Below are 22,334 nucleotides of genomic sequence, written 5' to 3'. Positions count from 1 at the left end.
TTGTGTCCTGCCATGAAAGTGGAACCAGAAACTGTGTCAAAGCTGTGTCTGCTCCCATTCATGTAAAGTGCTAATAATGTTTCTCATTCTTGAGATAGGAAGATGGTATTTCTGGGGAGGCGGGTGAAGGAGGGCAGGGTTCTTTTCTCCCTCATGTTGGTGTTGAAACTGTCAAATAAAGTACTTCTGCATGTGAGACTTTCTGGGTGTCCTTTGTTTAATATAATGTGTGTGTTTGAGATGAAACTTAAGTTTAGACCTGGGATTTGCCTCATTGTTCAGAGAGGAGAATGGTAATGTTGGTTCTCCCTGGGATACAAGGAGAGTGTGCCAGATCTCTTAAACCACAGAATGTCTGTCAGGACCTACAACAGGACCCAATGTAAATCCATTTTTATACTGGTAAAACCCAGAAACCGTTGTCTGAAAAACTCTTTGTTTTCTCAGACCCTTTACTCCTCCTGCACATCTGAGCCATGTATAGAGAGCATTTATACACATCTGTACACATACCTGATAGCAAGAAGTGCCCAGGAGATGGGATGAAAGGGGTTAACGGGAAAGACGGGCTCTATCTCTGAGCCAAAATTCCCTCAGACCCAGGAGTCCAGTCTTCCCTACTCCAACCCTGGGCATAGGTCCAGTTCCGTTTCTTAGCTGTCACGTGGTTTCCCAGCTAGATGGGCCAGGGGAGGAGCAAGGTCCATAGTTAACTGCCCAAGCCCTTGGTTGATCAGAAGGGAGCAGGCAGACAGACAGACCTGACCCTTTGTGGATCCTCCAGCCATGAGGCTCCTCTGGGGGCTCCTCTGGGTCTTCAGCTTAATTGCCTTGTCACTGCAGAAACCCAGGTCTTGGGGACAGCATGCTGGGCCCTTGATGGGGGGGACAGGGCTACAATACTCAGCAGTGGGGAAAACAGGTGGAGGGCCAGCCTCATGTCCAGGTGCTCAGCCTCCTCTGTTCTCTCCAGGTTACTCCTGTTTTCTCCTTCTGTGGTTCACCTGGGAGTTCCCCTGTCAGTGGGGGTTCAGCTCCAGGATGTCCCCCAAGGCCAGATAGTGAGAGGATCTGTGTATCTGAGAAATCCCAAAAAGCTGAATGTCCCCTGCTCTCCAAAGGAGGACTTCATTCTCAGCTCAGAAAATCCCTTCACGAAGCTGAGCCTTCAGGTAACCCCTCATTCCCCCTGGCTGCTTTCTGTGGCCTCCCACTCTGCTCCCCTCTGTCTTCTTGTGAAAGTCTTTTCCCTCACTGGCCTCCCTCCTCTCCTTCCACCGTGGCTGCTCTTCCAGTCTGTCTCAATATGTCTGTCCTGTCCTGCTCTTCCCTGTCCTGACAGACTTCTCTGGAAGATTCCAAAAGGTGTGGCCTCAGTCACCTCCTAGGAAACCCTGAGGTGCAGCTGGTAGCCCAGTCACCATGGCTGAAGACCTATCTGTCCAAAAATGTAGACCTTCAGGGGGTCAACCTGCTCTTCACCTCTCGTCGGGGACACATCTTCGTGCAGACCGACCAGCCCGTTTATAACCCTGGCCAGAGGGGTGAGTTATGACCTCAGGACTCCTTCTCAGCCTGCTCAGGACAGATGTGGTGCCCCTTAAGTGAGATAACTCCAAAGAAAGTACCTGTCACTCAAGAGGGTCTTTGGTGCATGTATGTTTCCTGTCTCCTAACTCCTGAGAGGGGAAGTTGAGGTCCACCTTTCCTTTGTGTCTGGTCTCCTTACCTCTCACACCCCACTCTCCAGTCCGGTACCGGGTCTTTGCACTGGATCAAAAGATGCGCCCATCTATTGACACCCTCACAGTCACCGTGGAGGTGAGTCCTGACCTCCCATCTCTTGACCTAGCCACTGATCTGACCTTTCCCCCCTCCAGCCTCCCCTGAGTGCTTCTTCTCCTTGCAGAACTCTCAGGGCCTCCAGGTGCAGAAGAGAGAAGTGTTCTCTCCCACCTCCATCTTCCAGGACATGTTTGTGATCCCAGACATCTCAGAGTGAGTGCTCCCCAAGCCGGGACTGTCCCCAGTATGGCCATCCAATTCCTGTTTGCCACTTCTATTTCTTTCCAGACACCTGGGGATGATTCTCAGCTCCCTGAGCCTCTAGTTTATCCTGTAGTCTTCGTCCCAGGTGGCCTGGCCACTGACTGACTACCTTTGAGTCCCTCTCTGTGTCTGTCCTCAGGCCAGGCATGTGGAAGATCTCAGCCCGATTCTCCGGTGCTTTGGACTCCAACACTAGCACACAGTTTGAGGTGAAGAAATACGGTGAGAGTTGGAGACACAAGGGCCAGGCAGCTTCTTTCCTGAGGAATGTGAGGGGTGGAAGGAAGGGAAGCGGGGTGTGGGGCGTGGGCAGCAGAGCCATGGAGACAGGGGTGATATATCTCGGGGTGGGGGGGAGTCTTTGAAGCCCTTTCAGGAGAGTGTGACCTGCTTTCTCTTTCCTGGGTCAGTTCTTCCCAACTTTGAGGTGAAGATCATTCCTGGAAAACCCTACATCCTGACAGCTCCTGGCTTTCTTGATGAAATCCAGCTAGACATCCAGGCCAAGTAACTGCCCTCCACCCATGTGCAGTGGGAACATGCTGGAGGGCCCTGCATCCCTGCAGGCCCACCTCTCCCTCCCTTCTTAGACTCTTCCTGTGGCCTTCAGTGTTCGGCCCACCCCCTTCCCAGTCTCTCCTTGTCCACAGGTACGTGTATGGCAAGCCAGTACAGGGGGTGTCGTATGTGCGCTTTGGGCTCCTGGGGGAGGATGGTGAGAAGAAATTCCTTCGGGGGCTGGAGAATCAGACCAAGGTAGGAATGGGGTTGTGGGAAGTAAGGGGCATGGAAAGAAAAAAGGGGTGAAGTTGGGAACTAAAGTCTTACCCTATGTCCTGTTTCCTCACTGTCCAGTTGGTGGATGGCCGGTGCCACATTTCTCTCGCAGAGGCCAAGTTCCAGGAGGCTCTGGCAAAGCTAAATATCAGTGCCAATGACCTCCTGGGACTGCGTCTCTACGTTGCAGCGGCCATCATTGAGTCTCCGGGTAAGTGACTACCTCTTGGCATAACACAGACCATGTGTCTGGCCTTTGAGCTGACCCTGCATTCTGTAGTATCAGCACTCCCTCCACAACACACTCACACACACACACACACACACACACCCTCACATGCACACACATACACTCAACACTCCCACATAAATACACACAACACACCACATACACACACATCACATCACATTGCATGTATACATACTCCTCCCACCACACATACACACCCCATACATCATATGCACATCCCCCACATATACACACAAAACAGTCAACACTCCACCACATACATACATACACCCCACTATATGCACACAACACTATACATGTCACACACCCTACACACATAAACATACATGCAACACATCACATTCACATCACATACACGCCACCATACACACCACATACACACTCCCCACCACATCACTTACACATTCCACACCACATACAACACACATACATACATGCAACACACATCCCTCATACCCTCACACACCTTCCACCTTCTTCATGGACTCAAAGGTGAGAAAGACTCCCTTCAACTCCATCCATCTCTGTGTAATCCTGCTTCTCAACTAGTCTCAGTGTTTTATTTCTTCTTTGTTCCTTCATTTTAAATTTATCAATTCAATGAACCTGTGTTAGGCACCATCTGTGTGCTGAGGCTTGTTGTTTTATTGTTGTCAGGGGCCATCAAGTTGACTCTGACTTGTAGCAGCCCCATATGACAGAGCACAACTGCCCCGTAGTGTTTCCCAGGCTATAATCTTTAAGGGAACAGATTGACAAATCTTTCTCCCATTGAGTTCTGGGTGGGTTCAAACTGCTAATCTTTTAGTTCACAGAGTGCTTAACTATTGTGCCATGCTGTTGGTATGTACCACTGAGTCAGAACTGACCCATAGTGGGCCCTCCAGTTGGTTTTCAGAGGCAGTAAATTTCACAGGAGGAGACTGCCCATTTTACTTCTGCGAAGGAGCTAGTAGATTTGAACTCTGTGCCTTCGGGTTGGTGAATGGCTCCCTACCACTAGGCTACCAGAGCATTCTCTTGTACCCCAGGGGCACCTAGAAGCCTGAGTTTTGGTCTTTGAGAGGTTCACCTTCTCTCCCCTCACATTCCTGCTCCTCGTTCTCCCACGCGCTCCCTGATTTTGGTTCCTATTTCTCTACTCCTGTGTCTTGCAGGGGGAGAGCTGGAGGAGGCAGAGCTTACATCTTGGCGTTTTGTGTCATCCCCTTTTCTCTTGGATCTTAGTAACACCAAGCGCCAGTTTCTGCCTGGAGTCCCCTTTCTTCTGCAGGTTCCTTTTGGGCAAGGACGGGAGTGTGGAGGAGGTGGGGGAGGCGAGGATGTTGTCAAGGGCAGAGATTAGGAAGAAAGGAGATCCCTTCGCTCTCTGTTGTTTCCCTTCTCCATGGCCTCTTTCATTTGCCCCTCTCCATACACAAAGGCTCGAGTTCGTGATGTGTTGGGCTCCCCGGCTGCTAACGTTCCCGTCAAAGTTTTTGCCAAGTTGTCTTCTCCTGGTTCTGCTTCTAAAATGCCAGACTTTGACAGGAACACAGATGAGAGTGGCCAAGTGAGCATTCTCATCAACATCCCTCAGAACACACAGGAGCTGCAGCTCTCGGTGAGATTCCTCCACCCAGCCCTTCCCTTTGGGAAAGAGTGGGGAAGGAGGGGGAGCTGCGTTCCTGGGGCCACATGTCCGGGGAGGAGACAGAAGAGCTCAAGACCGTGTCCTTGTCACTGAACCTCACCTGCCTGGCCTCTCCCTTCAGGTATCTGCAGGCTCTCCCTATCCAGATGTAGTCAAGTTCACCGTGACGGCCCAATCCTCACAAGGCTCGGGGTTTCTGTCTATTGAACGCCTGCAGTTTCAGCCCCCACAAATTGGAGACACCTTCAACCTGAACCTTCGAGCTGTGGGCATCAGTGGGGCTACCTTTTCTCATTTCTACTACATGGTATGCACAAGAGAGGAGGGCAGAGGGTGGGGCTGCAAGGGTGGTCTCTGGCAGGAGGTGATCTCTCTGGGGGGGATTGGCTGCAGGGCTGGGGATGTGCTTAGGAGAGTATACCTTTCTCGGCTCAGATCCTATCCCGGGGTGAGATCATGTCCTTGAACCGAGAGCCGAGGAGGACTGTGACCACTGTCTCTGTGTTTGTGGACCATCACTTGGCCCCCTCATTCTACTTTGTGGCCTTCTACTACCATGGGAGCACCCTTGTCGCCAACTCCCTGCGAGTGGACGTCCAGGCTGGGGCTTGTGAGGGCAAGGTAACAGAGGAGTTGGGATATGGGTATTGTGTTTGTGAATTTTAGTTTCCCAGTGCTCTGGTGGCCTAGTAGTAAGGAGCTGCACTGCCAGCCCAAAAGCATGTGGTTCGAAGCCACTAGCTGCTTCAAGGGAAAAAGGTGAGCAGTCGCTTCCCCTGTGAATTACGGCCTCTAAAACCTTGCTAAGGGATTAGTTGTGGGCTGGTTCCAGCTTGATGGTACGTAACAACTACGTTGCTGTAACAGAAATGGCACATATGGTGGATTTAAAGTACTAGAACTCATTTTCTCACATTTCTGGAGGCTGGAAGTTTAAAATCTGTCTGTTCACTCTTGGGGTGATGAGGATGGAGGGGTCCTTGGTACAGTGACTCACGGTTTGGTTCTGGATCTCCACATGGCATTGGTCTTTCCCCCATTTGCCCTTCCTTGCCTTTGTGTTGTGCTGCTGTTTCTAATTCAGAAATGCTGAGGTTTAAGGTATAAGTTGACATTCATAGGCCCTCATTAACTTGACAAAGAAAGCCCTCTTCCGAAATAGCATTATATTCCTTGGTAGAAGGGTTAAGATTCCAGCACATATTCAGGTGTGGGGAGGGGGCCAATATTAAATCCCTAACAAGGAGCTACAAGACAAGGCCGGGTGATTGCACACCACACATGGGTATTTTTTGGAGTGCCGCTGAGGACACACAGGGCCAAAAACCACTCTCCTGCCTTGCTTGTCCTCTCTCGCCTTTGCCAGCTGGAGCTGAATGTTGACAATGCCAAGGAGTATCGTCCTGGGGAGACTGTCAAGCTCCACCTACAAACAGACTCCCCAGCCATGGTGGCACTGGGAGCTGTGGACACGGCCCTGTATGCTGTGGGGGGCAAGTCCCACAAACCCCTCAATATGGGCAAGGTGTGTCTAGACTGTCCTCCAGTCCAGTCCCTTCCCCTTGGTACCTCATATCCTCTCCCATCCTGTCCGTTTATGTCTGAGCCAGGTCCTCGGGTCTCCCCAGCTCCCTGCAGATGCCCACTAGTCTTCCTGCAGACCTCCGGCCTCCTCCACAGCTTCTCTTGCCCCTCGATCTGTTTCCTGCCCTCCTTATCCCTCTTGTGTCTGTTCGTATTCTGCCCTCTCACCCCCAGCCCCGTCCTGCCCCTCAGCCACACTGGGGTCCACAACACTCGTGCCTTTTCTTGCCAGGTCTTCGAAGCTGTAAACACTTATGACCTTGGCTGTGGCCCTGGTGGTGGGGACACTGCCCTTCAGGTGTTTGAGGCTGCGGGTCTGGCCTTTTCTGATGGAGCACTCTTGACCTCAGTCAGAAAAAGTGAGAGCAGAGGAGGAAGAGGAGTGGTGTGGGATAAGGAAGGAGGCTGGTCCTGAGAGGGTGTCGTGGGAAGGGAGGGGAATGGCCTCCTACCCGTCCTTCCTCCGTGCCCTCTATCGCAGCAGCCCTTTTCTCTTAATAGGTCTGAAGTGCCCCAAGGAGAAAACCCGGAAAAAAAGAAATGTGACCTTCCAAAAGGCCATTAGTGAGAAATGTAAGTTACGGGTATTTACAAATCAGTGTAAACTCTTCTCTTAAGGCCATTGGTCAGTGTGGGAGTCTGCTTCTTGTTCCCTCAGCTCCCCAGAGAGCCAGCCCATGGGTTGAATTTGGGGCCCAAGCTCTAGGGTTGAGGGTGGATGGGCAGGTGACTCCCTCTGCCTCTTTTGAATTCCTACTCTCTAAATTCCTACTTCTTGGTAGGGTAGAGGGACAGTGCAGGAGGGGAAGACCTCTATGAGGTGGATTGATTCAGTGACTGGGGTAATCGGGATGGGAGTGTCAGAGGCAGTGCGATTGGCACAGGATAGAGCAGGGTTTAGGGCTGTTGTACATAGGGTCACTATGAGTCGCAAACGAGTCGACAGCACATAACAACAACAATAACAACAACTCTCTAAAGGGTGAGTCCGTGTGGATGCAGGGTCTGGCAGGGCGTGAAATATGCATCCTTCTCACATCCTGGGCTGACCTTCAGCCTGGTCTTGCAGTGGGCCAGTATACGTCCCCAGAAGCCAGACGCTGCTGCCAGGATGGGCTGACCCGGCTGCCCATGGCACGCTCCTGTGAGCAGCGGGCAGCCCGCGTGCGGCAGCCAGCCTGCCAGGTGCCCTTCCTGTCCTGCTGCCAGTTTGCTGAGAAGCTGCGCAAGACCCTCCATACCCAGGACCCCACGAACTTTGCCCGAGGTCAGGAGCTTGGCAGCCCGAGGGGCAGGAGCGGACCTGGGAGGGCGGGTAGCGCCTTCCTCACTTCCCTCCTCTGGTACCCTAGCCATGCAGATGCTGCAGGAGGAGGAGCTGATAGAAGAGGATGACATCCCTGTGCGTAGCTTCTTCCCAGAGAATTGGCTCTGGAAACTGGAGAAAGTGGACCGCTCCTTGACGTGAGGGCTTAGGGGAATGACCTTGACTCTTGGCTGTGTGTGGCACCAGCCCTGGGTGTGATGGTGTCTTCATCTTTCCTGCTGCAGATTGAAGGAGATCCTGCCTGACTCCATAACCACGTGGGAGATCCACGGTGTGAGCCTGTCCCAGAGTAAAGGTGACGTCCCAGTTCTCATTTGCCTTCGGCCTGACAGCCCGACTTAACTCTTTTGCTGTTAGAAGAGGGAGAAGGTCCAGGTTGTTGGGAAAGTCTCTACCTGGCATCTATCCGGGATCTTTATCTCTTTGGAGGTAAAGATGATGATGCTTCGTCTCACATACTTTGGGCACGTTGCTAAGAGAGGCTATTTCTCAGAGAGGGAGATCATGCTGGAAAGGTCACTGAAAGAGATGAAGACCCTTCATGAGATGGATTGACAGAGTGACTGCAGCAAGGCACTCAAGTGTGTCAGGGATGATGAGGCTGGCGCAGGATGGGACAGGGTTCAGCACTGTTGATCACTATTGAGATGTATTTAACTTGACAGCACCTAACAACAGCAACAACAGCTTCCGTCTGGGCTGTGAGGCTAACAGCAGTAGCTTCTGCTGGTGGAATATGTAATAATGGACACCCTCTGCCCTGCTCTTCTTGCACTCTGTGGCCTTGATGCCCCTTGACCTCTGATCTCCCACATGACCTCTGCGCAGGCATATGTGTGGCTACACCAGCCCAACTGCGAGTGTTCCGTGACTTCCACCTGCACCTCCGCCTGCCCACCGCTGTCCGCCGCTTCGAGCAGCTCGAGCTGCGACCTGTGCTCTACAATTACCAGCCTACAGACCTGACTGTGAGCACCTGAACACAGAGGGCTGGGGGAGAGGGCTCTGGGGGGCCTGGGGAAGGGAGCGGGAAGGGGCAGAGAGCCTACCTGTGCAGAGCTCTGACCGCCCTGTCTTCTTCTTCCTACCCCCAGGTGAGCGTCCATGTAGCCCCAGTGGAGGGATTGTGTCTGGCTGGGGGTGGAGGGCTGGCCCAGCAAGTGCTGGTGCCTGCTGGCTCGGCCCGGCCTGTGGCCTTCTCCATGGTGCCCATGTCAGCTGCTGCTGTGCCCCTGAAGGTGGTGGCTCGAGGATCCTTCGATTTCCCCATGGGGGATGCAGTGTCTAAGATTCTGCAAATTGAGGTGACTAGAGCACCCCTGACTCTGATCACCAGGCTCCCAGACTTACGCCCCAGCATGCTCAGGGCCAACCCAACCAAGGCTCCAAAACCCAAACACAACAACTCCATCCCCAGAGTTCAAACTCAAAGGCCTCAGGAGTCCACACTGGGAGGGGCCAGGCTCGGGGTGCTGTGTAACCTCTCACGGCCTCATTTCTCCTGAGACAGAAGGAAGGGGCCATCGTCAGGGAAGAACTTGTCTATCAACTCAACCCCCTGGGTGAGTGCCCTTCCTGCCCTCACGGCTCACTATCAGCATTTTCCTAAGGATGTTGGGGTGATGACGGGGAGCAGGGGGGTTGTGGGCAGCGTGGCAGGCTGCCAACTCTCCTGTCTCCTCAGACAATCGAGCCCGCACTTTGGAAATTCCTGGCAACTCCGATCCCAACATTATCCCTGACGGAGACTTCAGCAGCTTTGTCAGGGTCACAGGTGTGTCCTCCAACCCTTTCCAGAGGTCGCCTCACATTGATGTGGAAACTGTAGGTCTCTGCTTGCCCTGAGTCCTCAAACCTCCTCCCTGATCCTCCCCCTCTCCTCCCTCTAGCCTCAGATCCCCTGGACACTTTTGGCTCTGAGGGTGCTTTGTCCTCAGGAGGCCTGGCCTCCCTGCTGAGGATGCCCCATGGCTGTGGGGAGCAAACCATGACCTACTTGGCACCTACGCTAGCTGCTTCCCGCTACCTGGACAAGACAGAGCAGTGGAGCACGCTGCCCCCTGAGACCAAGGATCATGCCGTGGATCTGATCCAGAAAGGTCTGGGTTGGGGCAAGTGGGAACTGGGACCAGGGGACATTTGAAGGAAGATGGGAAGCCCAGGGAACTGGAGAGGCGAAGAATGAGACAAACAGTGGAAGTGGGAAGCACATTCCCAAGCCCACATTGCAGGAAAATAGGATTCGCCTCACCAGCTGCCTCTGCCTTCCAGGCTACATGCGGATCCAACAGTTCCGGAAATCAGATGGTTCCTTTGCGGCTTGGTTACACCGGGACAGCAGCACCTGGTAAGGCTAGAAGGGTGATTCTGCATGGGGCACAGGCTGGTGACGATAGTGCCATGTCCAGTGAGGTGGGAGAGCAGTTAAATGCCTGGGACAGCAGCGATGTACCCCCCTCCAGGGACTAGTCCCTATCCCCACTGTCCCTTTGACCTCTCTAGGCTCACAGCCTTTGTGCTGAAGATCCTGACTTTGGCCCAGGAGCAAGTGGGTGGCACGTCTGACAAGCTGCAGGAGACGGCCAGGTGGCTGCTGTTGCAGCAGCAGGCTGATGGTTCCTTCTATGACCCCTGTCCCGTGTTGCACAGGGCCATGCAGGTGCAGGACGGGAGGTGGAGCCAAGACGCTCTGGTGGGGACATCCTCTTAGCCTTCCCCGTCCCTGATTGACACTGTGTGTCTTCCCTCCTCTCTCCAGGGGGGCTTGGTGGGGGATGATGAGACCGTGGCACTCACAGCCTTCGTGGTCATTGCCCTTCATCACGGCCTGGACAACTTCCAGGACAACAGTGCCGAGGAGTTGAAGCAGAGGGTGGTAAGCACCTCAGTGTCTGACCGCTTCACTGGCCTCCAGCCCTTCCCACAGTCCTTTTTCCTTAGGAATCCAGGTGTCCAGCCCCAGACTTACTTCCTCCCTTTCTCATACTAGCAAAACTCCATCTCAAATGCAAACGCTTTCTTGGGGAAACAAGCAAGTGCTGGGCTCCTGGGATCCCACGCTGCTGCCATCACAGCCTATGCCCTGACGTTGTCCAAGGCCCCCCAGGATCTGCAGAATGTAGCCCACAACAACCTCATGGCCATGGCTCAGGAGATAGGCGGTGAGCAATAAAGGGAACCTGGGGCTAAGTGGACCCTGGACCCGTGTGTGTCCCTAAAGGGAGAGCTGGAGTAACTTCAGAAGCAATTGAAAGTATAGGCCATGCTGGCTGAGGTAAAGCAAGAGAGTCTTTGGATGACTCAGGTCCCCCCCATCCTTCTGTGGTCTCTCTTCCCTGCAGATTACCTGTACTGGGGCACAGTCGCTGGGTCTCAGGACAACGTCGTGTCACCCACCCTGGCTCCCCGCAGTCCCACAGACCCCGTGCCTCAGGCCCCGGCGGTGTGGATTGAAACCACCGCCTATGGCCTGCTGCACCTGCTGCTTCGGGAGGGCAAGGCCGAGATGGCTGACCAGGCTGCAGCCTGGCTCAACCACCAGGCCGGCTACCAGGGGGGGTTCCGCAGCACCCAGGTAGGTAATGCTCCGACACGGGTCGGGGGGGCTGGTGGATGGTTCTGAAACTGAGCACTGAGTCCTGGTGCCCTCTCCCCAGGACACGATCATCGCCCTGGATGCCCTGTCCGACTACTGGATTGCCTCCCACACCACGGAGGAGAAGGAGATCAACGTGACCCTCAGCTCCACTGACCGGAGTGGCTTCAAGTCCCATGTGGTCCAGCTGAAGAACCACGAAGGCCTGGAGGAGGAGCTGAAGGTGGCTCTTTCCCTCTTGGGTTGTCACCATATCCTTGTGGGGAGGAGGCTGTTGGGTGCTCTTGGGGGAGTTATCTAGCCCCTAAGCATCATTTCTGTCAGCAGCAAAATAGCATCTGGCTGCCTGGAAAGTTTTATGAGCCTAAGATGAGGTGATGAGGTTACAGGAAGGGTCAGTGGTGTGAAATGTGATGTGAGGAGAAGAAAAGGGATAGTTTTAGAAAGGAGATGAGTTGAAGCAATGAATATCTTTTTCTGGACCCTCTGACATCTTGTTCCCTTCTCTGTTCTTGAAAGTTTTCTTTGGGCAGCAAGATTAATGTGAATGTGGGAGGAAACAGCAAGGGAACCTTGAAGGTGAGAGCCGCGGTTGTGTGGATACTTTTGCTGACATGTGTCGAGCAGGGCGGAGGGAGGCTGAGGTGGGGTTTTGAGGGAGAACTGAGCTCAGTGGTGGGGGAGAAGGTATCCGGGTTTGGTGCTGCTGTGCTTTTGCCCTGAGCGTTTCCCTCTTCACTCTGGTCTTGGCTGTCTCCGGACAACTGTCGTGCCCATGATGCCCCTCAGCTCCGGCTCCTTCCACAGCTCCATCTCTCACATCATCCTCAGAAACAGCACAGCCTCAACCCCTTCTCCTGTGCCCTGGCTGGCTGATGAAAGCTCCTGCTACCAGCCACCTCTCTGGAGGTTACCTCTGGGCCTCCTTCTTCTGAACCCCTCCTGAATCGCAGCCACTCCTCCTGCTGTCCGTGGCCTAGTCACTGTGTCCTGGAATAAGGCCATCTTGTCACTTCACCCTATCCCCAGTCTCACCAACTCCAATCCATGTTCTCACTGGAGCGAGATAGACCTGAAAACCCAAGTGTTGTCAGCCTGGGAGCCAAGTGACACTCCTCTCCAGGCTCCTGTGATCAGGCACCTGCCAGCCTCCCAGCCAGCCCCTCTCATCCACCCAGCCCCAGCCCTGAATGTGCTTCTGCTGCTTCTCCTCCTGCGAGCTCATCCTCGCCCCGCGAGCCTCCCTGTGGCATCCTGTGCCTTTTCATCTCTGTCCTTCCGTCTTTCCCACCACCTGTGTTTGGATTTGGCACTTGCCTGTGTTTATAGACTGTTTAGTGATTTATACAAGTGGGGCAGGAGGCCTCACATCTCTAAATCTAGGCAGAAACCCTTATCTGTGGCTTAGAGAGAGGTCTACGGCCCCAACCATCCTGTGTTCTCTCCCCACCCTCTTGCTGAGCCAGATCCTCCGTTCCTACAATGTCCTGAACATGAAGAACACGACCTGCCAGGATCTTCATATTGAAGTGACAGTCATGGGCCATGTTGAATACATGCGTGAGTGTTGGTGTTAGGATGCCCTGGGGGCATCCAGGGGTCGGGGCCAGAGGCCAAGCGGCTGGCCAAGCCCCTCCTCACCACGCCATCCCTGGACAGGGCAAGCGAATGAGGACTATGAGGACTATGAGTATGATGAGTTTCCAGCTGGGGACGACCCAGAAGCCCATCCGCAGCCTGTGACACCCCTGCAGCTGTTTGAGGGACGGAGGAACCGTCGGAGGAGGGAGGTGCCCAAGGTGGTGGAGGAGCAGGAGTCCCGTGTGCAGTACACAGTGTGCATCTGGTGAGCTGGGCTGTGCTAGACGTCGGGGCTGGTGCTGGATGAGCATAGGGAGGGTAGGACCAGGCAGGCTGTGGTCCCTGTACCTCCAGTTACAGAGAGAACCTGGAGAATGCTCACGTCTCTCTGCAGGCGCAGTGGCAAGTTGGGGCTCTCTGGCATGGCCATCGCAGATGTTACCCTCCTGAGTGGCTTCCACGCCCTTCGAGCTGACCTAGAAAAGGTATTGTCAACTGCCCAGCAGACCTCTGCCCTTGGCATCCCTCCCTCACCCCCAGAGCACCACCCAGGGGCTGCACCCTGCCAGGCTGACCTCCCTGTCACCACTTCCCCTCCCCCACAGCTGACCTCTCTCTCCGACCGTTATGTGAGTCACTTTGAGACCGAGGGGCCCCACGTCCTGCTCTACTTTGACTCGGTGAGTGGGGAGAGTTGACACAAGAGGGGGCCAGGCGTCTGGGCTCACAGAGTCACTGTTCTGTGCTTTCTCAGCAAATGGCTCTCAAGGGCTGTGGTAGGAGCAGGTAGACTGGACAAGAGTGTGAATTAGCAGTGGCCTTTAAGCACCAGACTGTGGGGGCAGGTCCTGCAGGAGGCCCCCAACATGAGATGGAGGCCAGTTCCAGTAGCAGGAAGGGAAAGTCAGGGCTGTAGAGCGAGTCTTTCACAGAGCTGATTTTATACTTCTTTAGGAGTCCCTGGTTGTACAAATGGTTTGTTCTTAACTAGTAACGTCAAAGTTGGTAGTTTGAGGCAAGCTCTGGTGGCCTAGTGGCAAGAAACTGCACTGCAATCCCAGAGGTGCGCAGTTTGAATCCACCAGATGCTCTGCTGGAGAAGGAGGGACAATCAATCTCAATCTCCTTCTGTACCAGACAGATCAGATTTGATAGTATGCAAACAAAATAATAATATAATAAAAATAAAAAGTTGGTAGTTTGAGCCCCCCCAGTGGCTCCTCAGGAGAAAAGTCTACTTTCATAAACGCAACTGTCAAGAGAATGTTATGGGGTGGGTCTACTCCGTAACAACAGGATCTCCATGAGATGGGATTGACTCTATGCCAGTGGGTTTGGTCTGAATCTTTTGTTATTGAGAGTATGGCCTTTGTAATTGTTGAATTTATTTGTTTTTTTCCTTTTTTTGAAAGCAATTTTTTTCCATACATTCATATTTTTCTTTTAAATGATTGCTACAATATCTTGTCATATTTTTATCTTTTTCTCTAGAATTAAATTTTCTTGTTTGTTTTTTTTTTCTTGTTGTGTACCGTTGAGTTGGCTCCGACTAGCATAGGAGGAGATTGCCCCTCCTTCTCGGTGGATTTGAACCACCAGCCTTCAGGATTGCAGCACAGCTTCTTACAACTAGGCCACCAGAGATCCCTAATTTTCATTCTTGAGTAATGCATGTACATCAAACAGCACCAAAGGCTTGAAAGATGGGTGGCAGTTCTTTGCTGTCTTTGTTTTTTTTTTTCATTATTATTATTGTGTGTGTGTGTGTGTGTACCGTCAGATCAGATCTGACTGGTACAGGAGGAGATTGTCTTTCCTTTCCCGGCAGAGCATCTGGTGGATTCGAACCATGCTTCTCTGGGATTGCAGTGCAGCTTCTTGCCACTAGGCCACCAGAGCTCCCCCGCTGTCTTTGTTTTTGACATTTAAATGTCTTCTATGAAGTGTTGGTGGTCATAGGTAACAGTTGTTTTTGTCATTTTCACTATCTTATTTGGCTTAATTGGAGAACCAGGGCTACCCTTGGATGGCCCTTGGATGAACCTTTACTGTAACTTCTGTAAGATTATGTGGAAAAGCTCCCAGAAGTTAAAATACAGATTCTCTGGGAGAACACAGGAGAGGAGTGTGGTGGTGACGTTAAGCAGGGGTTTGTGAGCCAAGCAGGAACCCCACCCAGTGTGTGCTGGGGAGATGGCCCTTGAGCAGAGAAGCCTCATTGAAGAGTCTGGGCAGTTGTTGTTGTTGTTGTTTGGTGCTGTCATGTCACCTGCAACCCATAGTGACACTATGTACAGCAGCTCTGAACCCTGCCCTGTCCTGAGCTAGTCTCACTAATTCTGATACACCAACCCCTATTGTCCCAGTCACTGTATCAATCCATTTCATCCGGGGTCTTCGTCTCCTGCTCTGTCCCTTCACCCTTCTGAGCATGATGTCCTTCTCCAAGGACTTGTACCTCCTGGCCACATGCCCAAAGTATGTGAGACTGAACTTCAAATTCCTAGACTCCAAGGAGAAACTTGGTTTCACCTTCTCCAAGACAGACCTATTTGTTTTCTTGGCAGTCCATGGTATGTTCAAGACTCTTCTCCAGCACCACAGGCATCGATTCTTCTTTCATCTTTAGTCATTGTCCAGCTCTCTGATGCATAGCAAGTAATTGTGGAGACCATGGCCTGGATTAGGCATACCTTAGCCTCTAGACTGACATCGTTGCTTTTCAGCACTCTGGAGAGGTCCCTGGTGGCATATTTTCCCAATACAGTTTGTCTTTTGATTTCCTGACTGCTGGCGTTAAGAGTGTTGATTGTGGAGTTGAGTAAGCTGTAATTGTTATTTTTTTTTTTTGTTGTTGTTGGTTACACTTTAATACATCAGAGGGGCTTTGGGGGACAGTGGGGCGCACTCAGTCCTCCTTGGCAGCCGCCTTCCTCATGGCGGCCAGGACGTTGCTGAGTTCTTCTCGCTTCCTCTTGGCGCGGATGTGTGTCCCCACCCTTTTCTTGATGAACTTGAGGGCCCGCTTGTCCTTGGAGACCTTGAGCAGCTCCATGGCGCGTCGCTCGTAGGGCGCGAAGCCACACACTTCCCGGATCATGTCCCGCACGAACTTGGTGTGCTTGGTGAGGCGCCCGCGGTGGCGGCTGTGCCTTGGCTGGCTCACGTTCTTGGTGACTTTGTGGCCCTTGTTGAGGCCCATGGCCATAGGGTAGTGCACTGCCATGGCTGCTACACGTCGACGGCTGCGGCAGCGGAAGTGTAAGCTGTAATTGTTAAAACAACCTCAATCTCTTCTCCATCTATCATGATGCTGCCAAATGCCCAGTGGTGAGAATCTTTGTTTTTCTTTATGTTGAGCTTCAATTCACATTGAAGACTACAGTCCTTGACCTTCTGCAGCAAGTGCTTCGGGTCTTCTTCAGTTTCAGCACGCAAGGTTGTGTCATCTTCATAAAGTAGGTTGTTGATGAGTCTTCCTTCAATCTTGGTGCCACACTCCTTCTCATAAAACCGCGCTCTCTGAATGATCTGTTCTGCATACAGATTGAAAAGGTATAGGGACAGGATGCATCCCTGACACTCTCCTTTCCTGATTTTGAACCATGCAGTGTCTCCCTGCTCTGTTCTGAGGACTGCTTCTTGGTCTAAGTATAGGTTTCACATAAGCATAATCAAGTGTTCTAGGATTCCCATTTTCCTCAAGGTTAGCCACAATTTGTTGTGACTCACACGGTCAAATGCTTTTACATAGTCAATGAAACACAGATAGACATTCTTCTGGTACTCTTTGCTTTCTGCCAAGATCCATCTGATATTAGCAATAATGTCTCTAGTGCCACGACCTCTTCTAAACTCAGCTTGTATTTCTGTTAATTCTCTGTCAGTGTACTGTTCCAGTCATTTCTGGATGATCTACAGCAGGGTTTTGCTAGTGTGTGATATTAGTGATATTGCTTGATAATTTCCACACTCTCTTGAGGCACATTTTTTGGAATGGGAATAATATGCATCTCTTCCAGTCAGTTGGCCAAGTAATTGTCCTCCAGATTTCTTGGCACAACTTGGTGAGCACATGCAGGGCAGCCATCTGTTTGGTGAAATACATCAATTGGTATTCCATCAATTCCTGGGGCTTTATTTTTTGCCAAGTCTTTCAGAACAGCCTGAACTTCCTGCCTCATCACCATTGCCTCTTAATCATATGTTGTTTCTTGAAATTCTTGTGTCAGCCAATTCTTTTTGGTACAGTGACTCCGTATACTCCTTCCATCTTCTTCTTTTTTTTTTTTTTGGTTTTTTTTTCTATAATTATATTTTATTAATTTTCATAAACATTTACAGAGATTTTGGGTTTCCATTCATTCATTGTTGCACTATTTTTTTTCCTTTTTTTTTCTTCTTTTTTTTTCCCATCTTCTTTTAATGCTTCCTAAATCATTCAATATTCTGCCCATAACATCCTTAAGCTTTGCAATGCACAGCTTGAATTTATTCTTCAGTTCCTTCAGTTTAAGAAATGTTGAGAGAGTTCAGCTCTTTTAATTTTCTGACTCCAGCTCCTTGCACATTTCATTATAATACTTTGCCTTGTCTTCCCAAACTGCCTTTTGAAATCTTCTACTCAGCTCCTTAACATCTTGATTTCTTCCCTTTGCTTTGGCTTCTTGGAGCTCTAGTGCAATATTCACAGAGTTCTTCTTTTTTTTTTTTTTTCACAGAGTTCTTCTAACATTCATTTTGGTCGTTTCTTCTTCTTTGTATTGACTTTTTGCATTTTTCATGAATGATATTCTTGATATCCTCCCACACAGCTCATCTGGTCTTTGTTTATTAGTTTTCAAGGTCTCAAACCTATTCCTGAGTTGGTTTTTAAATTCAGCAGGGATAGGCTCAAAATCACATTTTGATTCCTGTGGATATGATTTAACCTTTAGCTTTAATTTGGACTTCCTTATGAGTAGTGGACAGAGCACATGCAAATAAAGAGACAGGAAGACTTCTGGGCAGAGGATTGATGATATGGCTGAGAGAGGACCCGAGTGGGCATGTGGAGAAGGTTCTTACAAAACAGGCAGAGTTACAGCAGGTGGAGGAGATCCCAAACATCCTAAAATGGCAGTGACATGATACAGCAGGTTTGGGTTAGGCAGGGTAGATTTATCAGTCCTGCCCAAATCCTAAGGAAAGGATACAGGTGGGCATTCAGTTTTGGACTTCTCATCCTAAAAGGGGTTTGGGGAAGTCAGAGAATGGTGGAGGCCTCCACCGGGAGGGCAGAGGAGAACTTGGAGTGAATGGGCACCTCTGGGAGGAGGAAGAGAATGTAAGTAACAGTGAGGTCAGAACCAAGGATGGATCTGAAGCTAAGAGGAGAATTTCACTGAGGAAGTGTCTGTGATGGTGACTCTGCAGTGGGTGGGGACACTGAGGAGAGGGAGAAGGCCACCAACTTAGACATGAAATCATCAGAGTCCTTGGGAGCAGTTTTAGCATGCTAGGGGCAGGATGCCAGTAGAATGTGAAGGACTGAACTAGAGATAAAGTCAGCAAGCAAAGGCCAAGGAGATGCACCCCAGCGGCCTGTGGCCCATACAGTGGGTCCTGAATTTTCCTTTTCATCCTGGGCCAGGTCCCCACCTCGAAGGAGTGTGTGGGCTTTGGAGCCGTGCAGGAGGTGGCCGTGGGCCTGGTGCAGCCGGCCAGTGCAGTCCTGTATGACTACTACAACCCTGGTGAGCACGGGGCTGCCCCAGGTGGGGAGGGGCCAGGGAGTGGGGTGCAGCACTCTAGCATTGAGAGAGGTTTGGAGCAGCACGCCACTGTGGACCATCAGGAACCTGGGCAGTGAGGGGAGAGGGCGTCCTGGACCTCCCAGAACTGGGCGGTAGGGAGGCTGGAGGATAGGCACTGAGTCCTAACCTTTCTTCTCTACTTCTCTCCAGAGCACAGATGTTCTGTGTTTTATGGGGCACCAAGTAAGAGCAAACTCCTGTCCAAGTTGTGCTCGGGTGATGTCTGCCAGTGTGCTGAGGGTAAGACCCCGGGCCTAAGCTCAAGGGCAGGGACATGGGATGTTTAAGGCCTGCTGACATCTCGTCTGGGGTCCTGACTCCAGGGAAGTGCCCTCGCCAGCGCCGGGCCCTGGAGCGGGGACAGCAGGATGAGGATGGTTACCGGATGAAGTTTGCCTGCTACTACCCCCGAGTAGAGTACGGTCAGTCTACCTGCCCACCCTTGGTGGTGGCTCTGTGTCCCTGCCAGTTAAGCCTGCTCCTCTCACTGGCCCACATGCAGCAGCTTTGTTCTTCTGGGCCTCAGGGAACTCACCTTCCCTCCTTTCTAATCCTCCCAGGCTTCCAGGTGAAGGTTCTCCGGGAAGATGGCAGAGCTGCATTCCGCCTCTTTGAGAGCAAGATCACCCGAGTCCTGCACTTCAGTATGAAGGGCGTCATGGCAAAGTGGGAAGGGATAGGGGCTGGAGCAGGACTGAATCCTGGGTTTAGGGCCCAACCTCACAGTTCTCAGGAGAGCCTGGCCTCCTGGAAAGTAATATCTTAGCTGAGGCTGAGCTCAAGCCTTCTGCCTCTTGGAACCTGGCACTTGTCCATAACCAGGAGCAAGCACGGTGTAGCTCTCCAGGGGGTGAGGGTTCCTTGAGACCTTTTCCTCCCCTCTGACATCTCTTGTGCACGTCATCTCCTCAGCTAATGATGTCAAGGCCACTGTTGGTCAAACTAGAAACTTCCTGGTCCGAGCCTCTTGCCGTCTTCGCCTGGAGCCCGAGAGAGAATATTTGATCATGGGCCTGGATGGGGTCACCTATGACACGAAGGGAGAGTAAGTACCCGGGGCCGCCCAGGCTCTTCTCCCTCCATGTCTTGGCCTTCCTTAGGGAGCAGGTCCCTAGCACCCAGGCCCTGCCCCCCTGGGAAACGAGGCACTCTGCACTCTCCTCCCCATCTGCTCATCCTCTTGACCTCACCGACTGCCCCCTCTCTCCTCTGCAGCCCTCAGTACCTGCTGGACTCAAACAGCTGGATTGAGGAGATGCCCTCCGAGCGCCTGTGCCGAAGCACCCGCCAGCGGGCAGCCTGCGTCCAGCTCAACGACTTTCTTGAGGAGTATGGCACTCAGGGGTGCCAGGTGTGAGGCAGCCCCCCCACCTCACCAGAGGAGCCCATGCAGGGCCAAGGGGAGGCCTGGTTATGCTGCTGTTTCCCCAAACACAACCCCAGGGCAGGGCTGGGGCATAATAAAGGCCTTTATAGCAAGGTATCCACGTGTGTCTCTAGAACTGAAAACAATATTCCAGCAGCCCATTCCAGGTTCAGGGTGGGGGCGAGGGTCAAGGCCAGGGTTTGCATCATCTGAGACTCTCAGAGCCTGATGATTTGGCATGTCCAGCTCTCCCCGAGCCCTCCCCAGTGGTTCATTATGGAGCTCAGTCCAACATGGGGCCTCCTGAGCAGAACCGTGGCCTCCAGCCTGCACCACAGGCCCCGGAGTCCACACTTCAGCTTTTTCTCCACAGTACTCTGCTGCCCATGTTGTCACCTCAGACTGGACTTGTGGGCAGTACCAGCTCAGCCCTCTGGCCATGGGAGATGCCATCCATCCACACATGCCCCTCTGCCTTTGTGTAGTCAGCTGTTCTGGGTCTATCAGATGAAAGTCTGTTGATTCTTGATCCTGTTACCAGGGTGGCATTAGGTAATTTCCCAAGAGTTTAGTTACATAATCATCAGATCCAATGATATCTTTGTTCCAGTTAATGGCTTTAAGGTAGCCACCAGTATTCTGAGGAGACTGCTGTTCGGCTGGGGTTAACCCTCCCCTCTACTTGGTGGCACATTGGGATGTGACCCAGAAATCAGTCCCAAGAAATGTATGTGAGGTCAGCTGTGAGGAAAATGGAGATGGTTCAGGAACCTGCCAGTCAGTCTTTCAACAGTAATTCCTGGAGCTCTTGCTCCATCCACCCCATGTTCTGTGCTAGGTCCCAGGTATACAGTTAAGAGCACACTCAGTTTACCATGGAAGGAGACAGACGTCCCTATCCTCTGTGACAAGTGTAAGTGAGGAGAGCTCCATGTCCCATAGGCACACAGTGTGGGAATCTAACCCAGACTGGAGGAAGAGTGCAAGGGCCAGGGAAGGCTTCCTGGAGGAAGTGACATCAAAGCTGGGTTCTGAAAGCTGAGAAACAGACAAGTAAAGTGAAGGTAGAAGAGTTAAGGCTGGAGGAGACAAGACAAAGAGTGGAGACAAGACATGGCCTGGGTCCAAGAGGTCAGCCAAGAGGGAGGATGCAATCGTCTCTGCCCAGCCCCAGCAAGCCCGCCCCACTTTTCTTTCCCCAGGTTTGGACTCAGGCCTCCAGCAATTAGCCAGTCAAACCAGCAGCACTGTGTGTGCTCTGAGTAAAGCTGCAGGGGGAGGAGGACTTCTTCCCTCTGTGCACTGGTGGCTGTTGCTCAGCTGAGTCTGTCTACAAAGCCAGGGCTTGGGAGTGGGGGACAGTATGAAAGGCTGTAAGCCAAGGCCAGGGCATTGGGCCACTTTCAAACCTTTGCACTTGAGACCTGCCACCACTGGCATGTCCTCATCCCAGGCACGTCAGGAAAGGTGTGCGTCAGGCTGTATGCTGTCTCCATACCTACTCAGTCTGTGTGCTGAGCAAATTATTTGAGAAGCTGGACTCCATGAAGAAGAATGTGGCATCAGGATCGGAGGAAGACTCATCAACCTGTATTATGCAGATGACACAGGCTTGCTTGCTGAAAGTGAGGAGGACATGAAATGTTTGTTGCAAGAGGGTCAAAGACCACACCCTTCAATATCAATTACATCTCATCATCAAGAAAACAAAAGTTCTCACCACCGGAGCAATAGGCTCCATTATGATAAATGAAGAAAGGATTGAAGATAGCAACTATTTCATTTTACTCAGATCCACTATCAACAGTCTTGGTAGCAGCGAGAACGCCGCGGCCAGACGGGAGAACGCCGCCACCAGACGGGGTTCCACCGCGAGAGGGGCCGGGAAGAGACCCGGGAAGAACAACAGCCAGCCACCTACCGCAGAACTCCAGAGGAGCGAAGACTGTGAGACCCCAGAGGAACGAAGACTACCCGACACTGTGTGACCCCCCTGCAACCCACACCTGTGTGACCCTTAACACACAGGGTGCTGCTGCATAAACCCCCAGCAGCGCCCAAGCCCCGCCCCCACCTCTTGGTGATAATATCCAAGCCCTGTGCTCATTACCCCCTAGTCCCTTGCTTTCCTCCCGTTCCCCCACCCCCCTTCCAGCTCCACAACCACACATCTCAACCCCCACCAAAGCCTCAGGGCACCACCTTGGATCCAGACATCACCCGGAGCTATCAGGCGAGCTGTTGAGGAACTAACCTGGCAGGAGAAAGGCCGGTAGGATCTTATCTGTGTTTACTGGGGCATTGCTGATTACCTGGGAGAGCACCTAAGGGCATGCCCACAGGTGGGGAATTTGGCCGAGCTCTCTTGGGCTACACC

General features: G+C 52.2%; 1 protein-coding gene across 2 annotated transcripts; it reads left to right on the top strand.

The window, feature by feature from the left end:
• Window positions 1-777: 777 nt before the first annotated feature.
• C4A (complement component 4A (Rodgers blood group)) lies at window positions 778-19,965 on the top strand. Of its 2 annotated transcripts, XM_006896160.1 has the most exons (41): window positions 778-851; window positions 974-1,172; window positions 1,343-1,544; window positions 1,751-1,821; window positions 1,910-1,998; window positions 2,189-2,271; window positions 2,460-2,556; window positions 2,700-2,805; window positions 2,905-3,037; window positions 4,234-4,349; window positions 4,500-4,679; window positions 4,831-5,016; window positions 5,145-5,330; window positions 6,076-6,234; window positions 6,526-6,652; window positions 6,795-6,866; window positions 7,363-7,560; window positions 7,646-7,757; window positions 7,845-7,915; window positions 8,449-8,588; window positions 8,715-8,924; window positions 9,131-9,182; window positions 9,305-9,394; window positions 9,510-9,719; window positions 9,892-9,967; window positions 10,123-10,279; window positions 10,379-10,495; window positions 10,610-10,781; window positions 10,962-11,194; window positions 11,277-11,438; window positions 11,735-11,794; window positions 12,682-12,775; window positions 12,875-13,061; window positions 13,191-13,281; window positions 13,402-13,476; window positions 18,429-18,531; window positions 18,742-18,831; window positions 18,915-19,013; window positions 19,152-19,235; window positions 19,504-19,636; window positions 19,807-19,965. In XM_006896160.1, the coding sequence occupies exons 1-41, from the start codon at window positions 787-789 to the stop codon at window positions 19,946-19,948; spliced, it is 5,229 nt and encodes a 1,742-aa protein (XP_006896222.1). In that variant the 5' UTR covers window positions 778-786; the 3' UTR covers window positions 19,949-19,965. The 2 variants fall into 2 exon arrangements, with proteins under 2 accessions (XP_006896222.1, XP_006896221.1); XM_006896159.1 differs by lacking the exon at window positions 13,191-13,281 and having other exon boundaries at window positions 787-851; window positions 12,875-13,014.
• The last annotated feature ends 2,369 nt before the right edge of the window (window positions 19,966-22,334 follow it).

Source organism: Elephantulus edwardii, unplaced genomic scaffold, assembly GCF_000299155.1.
Source record: "Elephantulus edwardii isolate Elephantulus edwardi_28Jun2011 unplaced genomic scaffold, EleEdw1.0 scaffold00184, whole genome shotgun sequence".
NCBI lineage: Eukaryota > Metazoa > Chordata > Mammalia > Macroscelidea > Macroscelididae > Elephantulus > Elephantulus edwardii.
This window is presented reverse-complemented; position numbering and strand designations above follow the sequence as displayed.